Consider the following 17,013-nt stretch of genomic DNA (forward strand, 5'->3'; position numbering starts at 1 on the left):
TCATAGATTAACTATAGAAGAAGGAGATAAGATAGTACTATGAGCTTATCTGGTGATTCTTTCTGACATGACAGTGGTGTATCAGTCGTTACCTCTTCCGTAGACAGCGGCACGAAAGGTATAGACGCCGCTGCCGATGTGGCAGCTGATGTGGACGAAGAGGAAAGGAGGGGGTGGCAGAGACCAACATAGGAGAGAACAACGGCGGAGGATACCTCTCATGGCACCGACAGTTGGCGGAGAACAACGGCGATCGTAAGGGATCGTAAGGATCGGCGAGAGAGGGAGGCAGGGATAGACAGGAGGCCATTTCTTATTCTTAATTTTACTTTAAGGGTATAACCGGAAATACGAAAATACGTATTCTAAAACAGAATTTTTCAAATTATTTTTAATAAAAATAGTATAAAAATTGTATAGGAATGGCATTTTTCACAATTAATGAAGTTTTAGAGTGACATTTCTACCATTTTGAAATTTGTAGTGACATTCTTACATTTTGAAGGTTTTGTAGTGGCAATCTCACAATTTTTCCTTTTTAATATATCACACTAGCTCCCTAAAGTATCAATCAACCAATTCTTACCTACGGGTTTTTCCTCAAAAAAAAAATCAACCAATTCTCATTGTTATCCTTAAAATCAGTGCTGGGTTCTTCTTTTGAATAATTCAAAGAAATTTAGAACGCGACTGCAAATCTCTTGGTCTTCTTTGCTTTTTGTCGTTTCAACTTCCAAACCCTCTGTTAAAAATCCATTGGACCAAATGCTGTTATTTAGTACTGACTAGTGGGTCTATACAGAAATCAAGTCTGTTAATCCCTTATAGCCTTTCTTCAGAAAAAAATAACACAGATTTTGTTTCAGGGAATTTGAAACAGAAGAGCCGGGCTCTTTAAATGTCTTGGAAACGAGAAGCTGAATTGACAGGGTCAGTTTAACTTCGGAATACATCTTCTCCATTTAGGCCAAACAGGGGACATTCATTCTCAAAGCAGAACTAGAGAAAATTTAGTATGATTAATTGATTAATTGATTATTTATTTTATTTTCGGTAAAGTAAACCGAGGTGATAATTAGGGGGCGTAGATAGATAGAGAGGACTTGGTATATATATTACATCATATTTATAGTTTGCACTTCTTACAAGAAAATGATTTTATGATCTCGCAGTAAATAAAAATTGAAATGTATATCAATCATTCAGTAAGAAAAACAATCTTTTATTTGTCTATCCTGCATAATCGTAAAACATTCATATTTATATTTTATAGATTAATTTGATAATTGTATACACGTCTAAAACATTAAACATCTTATGATTGAACGTAGGATGAATTCAAGATAAATTATAAAAGCATTATATTACGCGTTCAAAAGTTTATACTGAATTTATACAATCTGAAAAATCATGGATAAATGTGTTTAAAGTTTGAACCTGATCCTCATGTCATACTTAAAAAAATTAAAATATTATGAACAACCAATATCCTTGATCACAAGTGTAAGATGCATGCATTCAATCTTGAACTTTATGATCATTTTTGAGAGAATGAAACTTTTTTTTAACAACAGGAGAACTGGATTTTGCTCCTAATATTTTTGTTAAATTGCGAGTCATCTGATTTTCTTCTCTAGAAATATGAATGCCCCTGATTGTTTCATTCTTTTTAAATAACAGCCATGCTTTCCACGCCTTGTGATATACTCGACTTAATTTTCCTCCCCAACAAGCAACATTGACAATCCGTTGTTGACTGATTAGATATTACACAAAACGGTTATCACAGTGTGCGCGCGCTCTCTCTCTCTCCTCTTCTCTCCTTCGAAAAGATTGCTCTATCTGTTTTTTTTTTGTTTTTTTTAGTACCTCAACTCCTTTTTTATTATGTAGGTTAGTCCACTGCATGATTTGACTGTATAATTTAATACCTACGGGTTTTTTATCAAAAAAAAAAGATTGTATAATTTAAAAAAACGACAATCAATGCAGATTACATATATAGAGAGCCCTCAGCCCTGCCAATTAGATTCAGAGCAGGTTAATTAAAATAAAAAAATAAAACTTAACCAAATTAATTTGATATCGCCGGTGATAAAATGGAACTTGGATTTTTTCTGACAAACAATGCATCCGAAAATATTTACTTTGGTATCTCGATCTCCACTGTGAAATCCAATTATCTCCATTTCTCTCATTTTAGATGCAATTCGGGTTTCAATTTGCCATGTTGTTTTCTTAAACAACGAATGATAAATATAAATGGATACATTATCTATTTTTTAAATGTAGTGCAAAATTTGGATTACCTTATTCTGATAAGATAATGAGCTATCTATTCTAGGCATCCGGCTAATTACTCAAAATAAAAGAAATAGCACTTCTTGATTTTTGTATTCTGATTTAAACAAACTTAATATTTCTTTCACTGGGTTAGGTAGGGCAGAGGCTAATTTTTTTTTTTTCAATTAAGTCATATACCTTAGCCACATTATTTGTTGTATGTTTATTAAATAATATTGCTACTTGTTGTACAGTTAAATAAAGGGAAAAAAATTTGATTCAGAATAGAGGCATGTAATTATTTTCTTTTATTGTAAAGTCAATATCACATCACATCAATCAATGATATATGCACATTTTTTTTTTCTCTTTTCTCCATCTTGTAATGGATTGTTTGTAATAATGTAATTCACAAATAAATGGTTGGTTATATAATATCCCCATTTTTTATATAATACCCTAAAATAATGTTACTAATCAATTCTCACATTTCAAATTTTTCAAAATCTGCACTGACCGCTTCAAAGTGAGGCGGTCCACTTCAAGACCCAGCCACCCCCATAGTGGGGCGATCAGCTCTGGATAGTGTATTGAAAACGGGCTGGACTAGACGGGTACGGGTCAAACCAGCACGAGCAGGGGTTGGCACAGACACGGGTTGCTCGGGTCCGCGGGTAGCTCGGGTAGGGTAGTACGGGTTTATTTTCAAAAATCCTTACCCGGCCCGGCTCAACCACCTGGGTAGCACGGATCCACGGGTTGGTTCAGACGGGTACGGGTCCGGACCGGCTTTTTTTTTATTTTTTTTCTGTTGCTGTTGTCAAGTACCGAGTACTGTACTAGTAGTTTGTATATCTAAAGAAATATACAAATCGGATGTATATTTGTCTTGCATGTTAGTTCAGCAGATATATTTTGCCAGGTGCATAGCCTTCATTAGGATAAATTTTCTTATAATAATTAAGTTGTTGAGATGTTGGTGTTGCTAATTAAGAAAAAAAAAAAAAAGGGTGTAAGGGTGTCCGTAGATTAAGGTAAAACAATTGCAAAAACAATTGTGAAAATTGTAATAGTAGATCAATTACCAGAAGCCTAATATATAATACATGATACCATGCTACATTTAAAAAAAAAAAAAATTAATACAAGAATGACAAGATTTTTTTTTTAATCTAATTAAATTTTCGTTGTAAAGAATCTTTAGTCCGCAGGTAACCAGTATAAACTGTTCACATCATCGGAAAAGATGTTTGATTTTATGTGACTGATCCGTGCGTGTGCACGTGTTGTTCCTGCAATAAAACTTTTTTTTTTTAAATGAATTTTTTTGGGCGGGTAGGCAGGTTCACGGGATGGTCTGGGTTCGGGTTTGGCACAGTCCGGATTATCACGGATTTTTTTTCCAAAAAAAGGGTTCCGGCCCGTTTTAACCCTTACCCGGGTTACCCATGTACCCATTCCAAACCCGGCTATGGGTACAGTCCAGTCGGGTACGGACCACGGGCGGTCTGATCCGGATTCGACCCGGACGGATTATTTCAATATACTAGCTCTAGAAGTGGACCGCTCCACAGTGGAGCGGTTAGCTATAAATGCTTTATAAATAGTGGTTTTTTTTCTCTCTTGCCCATTTACAATTCATTTTCAATAGTAGACGAGTAGGGGTGTCAACGGTTACGATACGGGTCAGGTGGAGATATTTTCATACTCATACCCGTTATGATAACAAAAACAATTTTTTACCCTTACCCGTATTTTCGAATACGGTACGGGTTGGGTAAACGGATAAAAAAATATCATTAACATTTCGATTTGTGTTTACGATGAAATATTTTTCAAAATAAAAAAAAAATAATGAATACAACTAATTTGTATTATGAAAATTTAATAAAATACAAAAACTTTATTGTATCATGTATCATCTTCATACAAATATATAACTATATATAATTTTATTGTTTAAAAATTATCTTATACGAAAACGGGTAAGATAACGAAAAAAAAATCATTACCCTTACCCATACCCGATTAGCTAATGAAAAAAAAATATTACCCTTACTCGTGTTTTCGGATACGATACGGATCGGGTAAATAGATAAAAGGGTGCCATTGACACCCCTACAGACGAGAAAGAGAGAGAAATCTACTAATTAAAAACAATACATCTACATTTTTCCTTTAACAAACTACATTTGCCAATAAACCTTTATTAGTAATCTACTAGTAAAAAAAAATACCTAAAATTGCTTAAGAAATCGTCTAAAAATCGCCAATTTAGAAATTTTTTGAATCCAAGGGTAGATCCAGTATTTTTTTATTTTTTTAGGGTAATAATAAAACAATCAATATAATATGATAGTGCATTGAAATATTAATATTATTATCAAACAAACTAAAAGTTTGCAATTTCATGAATAGTTGTATATTAGTTTGTAATTTTATTTTCTACTACTGATTTCCATTTTTCATGTGAATAAGGAAATTATGTGAGTTAGGAGAAGTCTGTGAAGCGAATGATGGATTATTAAATAAAGAACGCATTGTTTGTACAGCTCCTAAAAAAAAAATTCAAAAAATACTATTCAAAACAATAATACGAATTAAATATAGATAGGATTGAAGTAACATTTCAATGAATATTTTTGTGCTCAAGCGTGATATCGTTCAATAATCATGTTGTTCAATTTTTTATTACATACACGCTGATAACACTGTTGAGTGTTGACGCAACGGAAGAATTTGCTATGCTGGCTTCACATACCCCCTCTTCTCGAATCAATGACAGAAAGAAAAAGAACCTCAATTAGCTATCCTCAATTAGGATAGCTTTTGAACATATGGCCCTGTTCGGCAACAAGGATTAAGCAACGAAGAATTAAGAACTTAAGAAGCATTAAGAAGTTCGTGTTCGACAAATAACAAAGATTAAGATTATAGTATATATTTGAATAAAAAATATACATGAGAAGTGAAAGACTATTTTACCCTTCATATTGTTGTTGTCATATGACATGATTGATTAATCAAATTGTGTTATAATTTTAACTAAAAGTAATTAAATATATTTCATCAACGTAATCAAATTGGTCATTTTTTTAACATACATATAGAAAAATATAGATTATAGTGAATTATTTTATTTTACCATCCGTATATTATTTTTTCTATGGTTAACATTTTTATAAAGCATAAAACACAAAAATAAATGAAGACAATTAAATCCATCTAAAATAGACAATTTGGTCATGAAATGAAGAAAAAAATTCAAGTTTTTTTCTCAATTACCATTTTCATTCGTGTTACAACCATTCTCAATTACCATTTTCATTCATGTTACTCTCATTCATTCATTTTTTTTTATTAAACGGAGAATATAATGCAAAATGTATTTCTCTGTTTTCTGTATCAGTGTCGTTGTTGTTTCTCTATTTTGTGTATTGTCCTTCTTCTCTTTTCTGATTTTACAGGTTTGTTCACTCAGTTTATATTGTACTCATTCGTTAATAGCAACATAATGTAAACTTCACTATCTAATTGAGAAATACTAATGAAAGAAATTATACTGAACAAGAGGGATGTCAATAGAAAGAGCATTTCGACGAGAATGTCAGTGTGTATCAGAATTCGAAGTTATTCGTCGGAGGGTCCTCCATCTGCGCTAGAAAGAGTCATTTTTGTTCCTTTTCCACACCTAGGGACGCGTGCTGCCTCTTGAAGAAGAAGATGATAAAAAATGAAAAAGAAACGGGAAGGGCATAAGGATTAAGGAGGCTAATAAAATATGAAAAAAGAAACATAGAGGACGTTAAGGAGGTCAATAAAAAATTCAAAAGAAATGAAAATGACCTTAATGAGGTCATCTCCGAGAGATACAATTGTAAAAAGAAATATACTTTTTGGTGTTTGAGCTCTAAAGGAAGCTGAACGTTAAGGAGGGGGGCACCCAGGATTAAGATTTTGAGATAAGGAGGATGTCTTAATCTTGCTTAAGGAGATACCGTTTGGCAGGATTAACATGGATTAAGAGTTAAAGGAGCTTCAAGGAACCTTAATTTTGTCCAACCGAACAGCACCATATGTAATAAGGCGATCTAAGCCAATTGCTTGTAACCCTGGCAAAGCAGGTGGTGAATGAAAGTGCCTACGGGCTTCAAATCAAAATAAAATAAAATAAAATAACGCTGTTGAATTGGTAAAATTGTTATTGCAGTCTTGCAAGAGTTGTTCCAAAGCTATTAGCTTCTTCAAAGTCAAAGATTTAAAGTAAATTTAATTATGTTTTCCAAAGTTGTGTGCTAGGCATAATAAAAAAATGGTCGTCTGGGATTTTTCTGAAATAGTATTTTTTTTTTTTGAGTAAAGTTGGAGATCAAACCATCTAATTATTTAATACCCTTGTTATTAAAACAAATGATTTCTCCCATCTGAATTTTGAACTCATGACATGAAATAGTACTTTTTAAGTTTTACTTGGGCGGATAGAGATATATATATATTTTTTGTTACTAGGTAACAATTATAAGGCATGTAAGGTTGAACTTGAGTGAATGCGATCTTCTGCAGTAAATTAAATTTTGAATTTGTTTAAAATCGAATTAGTTGACTTGAATTCGGACCAAATTTAATTTTAACGCTTTAAGAAATATTAATAAACTGAATTCGGACCAATTTAAAATTTCAAGAAAAATGTCTTTGATCACATATGTATGATCTTCTCTAGAACAAATGGTGCACCAATTGATATGAAATTTTGAGTTCTTCCATTCCCTTTTACTCTTGGGTCATAAAATTTTTGGACTCATATCAAACATAAAAATACAATAATTTTAACATTGTAAGGTCTGCCAAAAAAATTTGAGGTTAGGTATACATTAGAGGAAGATGTAGAATTTAGTGTTCATTGATCTTGCGAGAATTGTTCCAAAGTTATTTGCTTCTTGAACATACAGCCTCACTCGAAAAAAAAGGTATCTGTGAGGTTATCATTGTGAATAAAATTGACATAGATGATTTTTTGTTGCTGATAATATTAGTAATAGGTTTTAATTTAATTTAGATAAGATTAAAAAAAAAACAGTTCTATAAGTATGTTGGAGAATATATAAATAGCATATCAAAAAATTATGTGAAATTTTGAATATTGTTTGGAGATGCGAGTATGCAACAATGAATGTTAATTCTTTTGAAGCAAACAAGATTTGGTAATTTTTTTAGATTGAAGACTTGAAGTTCTTAAATCACTTTAGTGATATGCAGTCAGTTTCAAACACGTCATCTCGTATACTGAGAGCAGTGCTTTAGCCAATTGTTCGATACATGTTTCTCAAATCATCCCAAGATAGTATTAAATCTAAATTGTCAATTTTTTTTTATTGAATAGTAAATAAACGAATCAAGTCCCATCGTTTTTAATTTACATAATATGTAAACGTATGTATCATGTGCATATGTGTTAAATTTTAATTATTTTATGCCTTTTAATTAATTTAGCTTGTTAATGACAAATCATTTCGTCCAATGCTCTAGCACGGTTTTTGGTGCATAAAAAAGAAGGAACTATGTATATATATTAAGAGCGAACTATATAAGAATTTTAAAGTGAAAAAATGATGAACTTTCTGATAAATGAGAGATAGACGCGCGATCTTTTATTGATGATATCATGATAGTAGGAAACCATTTTATTTCATAAGTGCCAACTGTCAACTTATTCTTTTTTTCTTACCATTTTGACCTTGGCATAATTATCATGTCTGATGCGTTATTATTTTTTCGGAGCAAATTACACCGACTGTCAGGAGCTACAACAACATGCTCTCAATTGAAACCACCCATGGAAGCGGACTGGAGAGCCTTCTACAAATATTATAGAGCATGGGAATTGCTAAAGAATTAGAAGGATTCTAGTTGTCAGTATGAATAAAAGGGTCTAAACTGAACCTTCGTTAGTTGTCAGTATGAATTACAAGGATTTATCGTCTTCTGGAGCAGGGTTGCAATTAGCATCTAAAAACCGTATTTTTGATAATCATGCACTTGTTTAAATCACCAAGGTCTCGCATATTCCAATTGAGAATTTTAAAAAGAAATAGAAATTCTTAGGTTCCATTGACATTGCTGATTACACAAAAGATGTAGTGCTCATCACTAATTCAGAACCACAAAAAGGATGCAGAAATAGAAAATAAAACATAAAACTTAGCCTAGTCATTGCCTAAACAGAGGCATTGCCTCCATCTTCATCTTGCAGGAGATCATCTTCAGAGTCAAAGTTGAAGGCATCCAGAACTGATTCGTCGCCTTCAGTGTCGTGCAGTTCATACTGGTGGTTGTGCTCAGTGTCGCCATCCAGTTTTTCCTCCTCAGCAGCAGGGTTGTCAGAGGCCGCAGTCTGGTTCAGCCTGATGATCATTAAGAGGTTGCTCCACTAGCACTTCATCCGCCGGTGCAGCCAACACAGCCGCTTCCTCTTTAATCACTATGGCGGTTGTACTACACATACATGATATACTTAATACATTAAAATTTATCAGATCAGAGATGCATGCACTAAATTGTCCTACAAAAAACAGGCTCAGATATAATAAGAATAGTATTGGTATCACACAGTGAGCAGGAATGAAGTTCTCTGCTAAACTAGTTAATCTGGAAAACATAGAATAAGCCATGGTGAAGCCTGACATAAATTGAACAGAACAGCCCATAAATTTCAACTCTTCGCTAGTAATTTCTCACATAAATCACCTATATAAACAAACAGATGACCCATTAAGCCTTAAATATATCCTTTTTGTTTTTTGTGTACCTAACGAATCAACTTTAAACTCCATTGAAAAGTCTCTTAACAATATCCTTCTTTAAATAATATCAACATAATCCATATGAAACAAGTGTAAACTGATTGTTCACCAATATAACAACGCATGTGACAGTACTATGCTATCTGCAAAATACAAATCCTATTATATACTACTGTCATAGGAAAACCATTGAATTTATGTATGCAAAAAGATAGAAAGACTTATTTATCTCAATTTAAATAAATATTATGTAACTACAATGTTTATACCACTCAACAATACATAAGAACTGACAATGTACCTCATATTTATTATGACGTCCTCACTCACAAACCTTCCCAGGTACATCTGTAGAAGGAAAGTATGATATATATTTTATGATAAACTAGCTAGAAACTTATCAAGTTCATTAAAAAAAAAAAGAACCCGAAGTAAAAGGAACATAATTTACTTAATCAAAAGAGAGAAAACTATATACACACCTGTAGAAATTTGCTCAGACAGTCATTTTGTTCTTTTACAAACTTGCATATGTTCTCATGGGTCTGAGGGACATAAGTTCCAAGGGATCGAGTGACATTATTCACAAACTTACCAAGTATCTGCCGGTAATTGGCTTCTTTCAAGTGCCGATTTAACCAAAACGGCTTCAGCTTTGGCTTTGCAAAACCTATCAGTGCCCATTCAAAGCTGTGGTTATCAACCTCATTGGGTTTCTCTCCTGCTGCTGTTCCATTTGCCACAAAGTGATTTTGGTTCAGTTGTGACTGTCCCAGCTTGGGAACCTCAGGAGTTGGGTCCACTGGATTGACAGCAGACAACTCAGACCCAGTATCTGATCCTCTAGCCTGAGAGGTCCCCACATTTGTGTATGTGCATGATATAGGTTGCATAACTGCATCAGTATTTGGCTTCTCAGCAACACTATTTTGATTTGTTTGTGACATCCCCACCTTGGAAGCCATGATTGGATTCTGTTGATTTGAGAGAGATTGAGAGGCAGTTGGATTCACTGAAAAGGTACTGGTAGCATGTGAACTTGCAATACATACATCATTATCCCATTGAGATGCCATTTGGAGTTCCTCACAGTTTATTCAGAAACATATCTCCCCATCGTCTCGCAGTGAATTTCACATCGCCAAGTCCACAACCCTACTACAACCATAATTGCTTGCTCCTGAAAATGGGAAGCACATCATTAAAATTTATATAACAAAGATGATAGTTGTTTATTTCTTGGGAGATAATGACCAAACCTGAATTACAACTAATGTATTTCCAATCATTGGCCTAAGAGAGATATAATGTGTGACTTGTACGAATACAAAAGGAGTCCAACCTTGGTCATTCAGGTGCAAATTATAAGCTAGTTGATAAATAAGATAAATGACACGAGTATGTAAAAGAAAACGTATCTCGCAAAATCATGCCAACATGGAGCCAGAATTTGCAACCCATAAGGCAAACAGTTTGCAACCCGTCTTATTCTGCAAAACAAAAATAAAATCATAACAGAGAAAACTCAAATAGAAAACAGTAATTTAAATATTGATGTGACTAAAGGCACTTACTTGCCTCTGAGCAATGGGCATTTGCAGTGATAGCTCAAGGTTGCTGGCTCACAACTGGTACACACTTCGAGTTCCAAAACACCTCAGCATGCTCGTGAGAACCAGCCGAAGACCGTGCACACAATGCCCCACATTGCAGCCACAAATGCCAACAGATACCTGTCAGCAACGATTGACATAAAATTAATTAAAATTAAAGAGTACCAAGAGCAAACAAACACTAATTCTAACTAAATGTACCGTCCCCAAGAAAACGTTAGTCACTGTTTCTGCGGAAACATCTCTCCCCATCGTCTCGCAGTGAATTTCACATCGCCAAGGCCACAACCTCACTACAATGCTCCTGAAAATAGGTAGCGCATCATTAAAATTTATAGCCTAACCTTTAGCTAATTTTTCCAAGAAAGCAATTAAACAGAACAACAAGTTCATACCGTTCAAACAAGATCATGGCCAAAAGTTATTCTATAACAAAGATGATACTTGTATTCGTACAAGTTGTCACACATTATATCTCTCTTAGGCCAATGATAGAAAATATATTAGTTGGGATTCAGTTTTGGTCATTATACCCTACAAATTAAACAAATCTCATCTTTGTTATAGAATTGAACTTGTTGTTCTGTTTAGGACCAGCCATAGTCATTCGGGTGCAAATTATAAGCGAGCTGACAAATAAGATAAATGACACTAGTACGAAAAAGGAAAAAAAAAAATAAACTTATCTCGCAAAATAATCCCACTATGGAGCCAAACCTACAGCTTTGGCGCTGCACCAACAGATGGTCGAAGGACGCAGTGGCGTGTGCTTCTCCCAAAATGCAAACAGTCTGAAAGTCTTCTGCAAAACAAAAATAAAATTAAAACAGAGTGCTAAAAACAACACAAGTCTGAAATTCATCTATCATGGTAAATGCTAAATGGACCATACTTACATTTGGAGTTCGTCACTTTTTACTTAGACACATATATCCCCATCGTCTCGCAATGAAATTCACATCGTCAAGTCCACAACCCTACTACAACCATAATTGCTTGCTTCTGAAAATGGGAAGCACATCATTAAAATTTATATAACAAATATGATAGTTGTTTATTTCTTAGGAGATAATGACCAAAACTGAATTACAACTAATGTTTTTCCAATCATTGGCCTAAGAGAGATATAATGTGTGACAACTTGTACGAATACAAAAGGAGTCCAGCCTTGGTCATTCAGGTGCAAATTATAAGCCCGTTGATAAATACGATAAATGACACGAGTATGTAAAAGAAAACTTATCTCGCAAAATCATGCCAACATGGCGCCAGAATTTGCAACCCATAAGGCAAACAGTTTGCAACCCGTCTTATTCTGTAAAACAAAAATAAAATAATAACAGAGAAAACTCAAAAAGAAAAGAGTAATTTAAATATTGATATGACTAAAGGCACTTACTTGCCTCTGACCAATGGGCATTTGCTGTGATAGCTCAAGGTTGCTGGCTCACAACTGGTCCACACTTCGAGTTCCAAAACACCTCAGCACGCTCGTGAGAACCAGCCGAAGACCGTGCACACAATGCCCCACATTGCAGCCACAAATGCCAACAGATACCTGTCAGCAACAATTGACATAAAATTAATTAAAATTAAAGAGTACCAAGAGCAAACAAATACTAATTCTAACTAAATGTACCGTCCCCAAGAAAACGTTAGTCACTGTTTCTGCGGAAACATCTCTCCCCATCGTCTCGCAGTGAATTTCTCATCACCAAGTCCACAACCTCACTACAATGCTCCTGAAAATAGGTAGCGCATCATTAAAATTTATAGCCGAACCTTTTGCTAATTTTTCCAAAAACGCAATTAAACAGAACAACAAGTTCATGCCGTTCACACAAGATAATGGCCAACAGTTATTCTATAACAAAGATGATACTTGTATTCGTAAAAGTTGTCACACATTATATCTCTCTTAGGCCAATGATTGAAAATATATTAGTTGGGATTCAGTTTTGGTCATTATCCCCTACAAATTAAACAAATCTCATCTTTGTTATAGAATTGAACTTGGGGTTCTGTTTAGGACCAGCCATGGTCATTCGGGTGCAAATTATAAGCGAGCTAACAAATAAGATAAATGACACTAGTACGAAAAAGGAAAAAAAAAATAAACTTATCTCGCAAAATCATCCCACTATGGAGCCAGACTTACAGCTTTGGCGCTGCACCAACAGATGGTCGAAAGACGCAGTGGCGTGTGCTTCTCCCAAAATGCAAACAGTCTGAAAGTCTTCTAATTCTGCAAAACAAAAATAAAATTAAATCAGAGTGCTAAAAACAACACAAGTCTGAAATTCATCTATCATGGTAAATGCTAAATGGACCATACTTACATTTGGAGTTCGTCACTTTTTACTTAGACACATATATCCCCATCGTCTCGCAGTGAAATTCACATCGTCAAGTCCACAACCCTACTACAACCATAATTGCTTGCTTCTGAAAATGGGAAGCACATCATTAAAATTTATATAACAAATATGATAGTTGTTTATTTCTTAGGAGATAATGACCAAAACTGAATTACAACTAATGTTTTTCCAATCATTGGCCTAAGAGAGATATAATGTGTGACAACTTGTACGAATACAAAAGGAGTCCAGCCTTGGTCATTCAGGTGCAAATTATAAGCCCGTTGATAAATACGATAAATGACACGAGTATGTAAAAGAAAACTTATCTCGCAATATCATGCCAACATGGAGCCAGAATTTCCAACCCATAAGGCAAACAGTTTGCAACCCGTCTTATTCTGTAAAACAAAAATAAAATAATAACAGAGAAAACTCAAAAAGAAAATAGTAATTTAAATATTGATATGACTAAAGGCACTTACTTGCCTCTGACCAATGGGCATTTGCTGTGATAGCTCAAGGTTGCTGGCTCACAACTGGTCCACACTTCGAGTTCCAAAACACCTCAGCACGCTCGTGAGAACCAGCCGAAGACCGTGCACACAATGCCCCACATTGCAGCCACAAATGCCAACAGATACCTGTCAGCAACAATTGACATAAAATTAATTAAAATTAAAGAGTACCAAGAGCAAACAAATAATAATTCTAACTAAATGTACCGTCCCCAAGAAAACGTTAGTCACTGTTTCTGCGGAAACATCTCTCCCCATCGTCTCGCAGTGAATTTCTCATCACCAAGTCCACAACCTCACTACAATGCTCCTGAAAATAGGTAGCGCATCATTAAAATTTATAGCCTAACCTTTTGCTAATTTTTCCAAAAAAGCAATTAAACAGAACAACAAGTTCATGCCGTTCACACAAGATAATGGCCAACAGTTATTCTATAACAAAGATGATACTTGTATTCGTAAAAGTTGTCACACATTATATCTCTCTTAGGCCAATGATTGAAAATATATTAGTTGGGATTCAGTTTTGGTCATTATCCCCTACAAATTAAACAAATCTCATCTTTGTTATAGAATGGAACTTGGTGTTCTGTTTAGGACCAGCCATGGTCATTCGGGTGCAAATTATAAGCGAGCTGACAAATAAGATAAATGACACTAGTACGAAAAAGGAAAAAAAAAATAAACTTATCTCGCCAAATCATCCCACTATGGAGCCAGACCTACAGCTTTGGCGCTGCACCAACATATGGTCGAAGGACGCAGTGGGATGTGCTTCCCCCAAAATGCAAACAGTCTGAAAGTCTTCTAATTCTGCAAAACAAAAATAAAATTAAAACCGAGTGCTAAAAACATACCAAGTCTGAAATTCATCTATCATAGTAAATGCTAAATGGACCATACTTACATTTGGAGTCCGTCACTTTTTACTCAGACACATATCTCCCCATCGTCTCGCAGTGAATTTCACACATCGTCAAGTCCACAACCCTACTACGACCAGAATTGCTTGCTTCTGAAAATGGGAAGCACATCATTAAAATTTATATAACAAATATGATAGTTGTTTATTTCTGGGGAGATAATGACCAAAACTGAATTACAACTAATGTATTTCCAATCATTGGCCTAAGAGAGATATAATGTGTGACAACTTGTACGAATACAAAAGGAGTCCAGCCTTGGTCATTCAGGTGCAAATTATAAGACAGTTGATAAATACGATAAATGACACGAGTACGTAAAAGAAAACTTATCTCGCAAAATCATGCCAACATGGCGCCAGAATTTGCAAACCATAAGGCAAACAGTTTGCAACCCGTCTTATTCTGCAAACCAAAAATAAAATAATAACAGAGAAAACTCAAATAGAAAAGAGTAATTTAAATATTGATATGACTAAAGGCACTTACTTGCCTCTGACCAATGGGCATTTGCTGTGATAGCTCAAGGTTGCTGGCTCACAACTGGTCCACACTTCGAGTTCCAAAACACCTCAGCGCGCTCGTGAGAACCAGCCGAAGACCGTGCACACAATGCCCCACATTGCAGCCACAAATGCCAACAGATACCTGTCAGCAACAATTGACATAAAATTAATTAAAATTAAAGAGTACCAAGAGCAAACAAATAATAATTCTAACTAAATGTACCGTCCCCAAGAAAACGTTAGTCACTGTTTCTGCGGAAACATCTCTCCCCATCGTCTCGCAGTGAATTTCTCATCACCAAGTCCACAACCTCACTACAATGCTCCTGAAAATAGGTAGCGCATCATTAAAATTTATAGCCTAACCTTTTGCTAATTTTTCCAAAAAAGCAATTAAACAGAACAACAAGTTCATGCCGTTCACACAAGATAATGGCCAACAGTTATTCTATAACAAAGATGATACTTGTATTCGTAAAAGTTGTCACACATTATATCTCTCTTAGGCCAATGATTGAAAATATATTAGTTGGGATTCAGTTTTGGTCATTATCCCCTACAAATTAAACAAATCTCATCTTTGTTATAGAATTGAACTTGGTGTTCTGTTTAGGACCAGCCATGGTCATTCGGGTGCAAATTATAAGCGAGCTAACAAATAAGATAAATGACACTAGTACGAAAAAGGAAAAAAAAAATAAACTTATCTCGCAAAATCATCCCACTATGGAGCCAGACCTACAGCTTTGGCGCTGCACCAACATATGGTCGAAGGACGCAGTGGCGTGTGCTTCTCCCAAAATGCAAACAGTCTGAAAGTCTTCTAATTCTGCAAAACAAAAATAAAATTAAATCAGAGTGCTAAAAACAACACAAGTCTGAAATTCATCTATCATGGTAAATGCTAAATGGACCATACTTAAATTTGGAGTTCGTCACTTTTTACTTAGACACATATATCCCCATCGTCTCGCAGTGAAATTCACATCGTTAAGTCCACAACCCTACTACAACCATAATTGCTTGCTTCTGAAAATGGGAAGCACATCATTAAAATTTATATAACAAATATGATAGTTGTTTATTTCTTAGGAGATAATGACCAAAACTGAATTACAACTAATGTTTTTCCAATCATTGGCCTAAGAGAGATATAATGTGTGACAACTTGTACGAATACAAAAGGAGTCCAGCCTTGGTCATTCAGGTGCAAATTATAAGCCCGTTGATAAATACGATAAATGACACGAGTATGTAAAAGAAAACTTATCTCGCAAAATCATGCCAACATGGCGCCAGAATTTGCAACCCATAAGGCAAACAGTTTGCAACCCGTCTTATTCTGTAAAACAAAAATAAAATAATAACAGAGAAAACTCAAAAAGAAAAGAGTAATTTAAATATTGATATGACTAAAGGCACTTACTTGCCTCTGACCAATGGGCATTTGCTGTGATAGCTCAAGGTTGCTGGCTCACAACTGGTCCACACTTCGAGTTCCAAAATACCTCAGCACGCTCGTGAGAACCAGCCGAAGACCGTGCACACAATGCCCCACATTGCAGCCACAAATGCCAACAGATACCTGTCAGCAACAATTGACATAAAATTAATTAAAATTAAAGAGTACCAAGAGCAAACAAATACTAATTCTAACTAAATGTACCGTCCCCAAGAAAACGTTAGTCACTGTTTCTGCGGAAACATCTCTCCCCATCGTCTCGCAGTGAATTTCTCATCACCAAGTCCACAACCTCACTACAATGCTCCTGAAAATAGGTAGCGCATCATTAAAATTTATAGCCTAACCTTTTGCTAATTTTTCCAAAAAAGCAATTAAACAGAACAACAAGTTCATGCCGTTCACACAAGATAATGGCCAACAGTTATTCTATAACAAAGATGATACTTGTATTCGTAAAAGTTGTCACACATTATATCTCTCTTAGGCCAATGATTGAAAATATATTAGTTGGGATTCAGTTTTGGTCATTATCCCCTACAAATTAAACA

The 17,013-nt window shown here is 34.8% G+C and overlaps 1 protein-coding gene across 1 annotated transcript; it reads right to left on the reverse strand.

The window, feature by feature from the left end:
* Positions 1-9,288: 9,288 nt before the first annotated feature.
* LOC144553302 (zinc finger CCCH domain-containing protein 55-like) lies at positions 9,289-10,144 on the reverse strand. Its single transcript, XM_078301404.1, has 2 exons — positions 9,566-10,144; positions 9,289-9,431 (listed from the first exon to the last, which is right to left on the reverse strand). The coding sequence occupies exons 1-2, from the start codon at positions 10,046-10,048 to the stop codon at positions 9,330-9,332; spliced, it is 585 nt and encodes a 194-aa protein (XP_078157530.1). The 5' UTR covers positions 10,049-10,144; the 3' UTR covers positions 9,289-9,329.
* Positions 10,145-17,013: the final 6,869 nt, after the last annotated feature.

Source organism: Carex rostrata, chromosome 4, assembly GCF_964058835.1.
Source record: "Carex rostrata chromosome 4, lpCarRost1.2, whole genome shotgun sequence".
NCBI lineage: Eukaryota > Viridiplantae > Streptophyta > Magnoliopsida > Poales > Cyperaceae > Carex > Carex rostrata.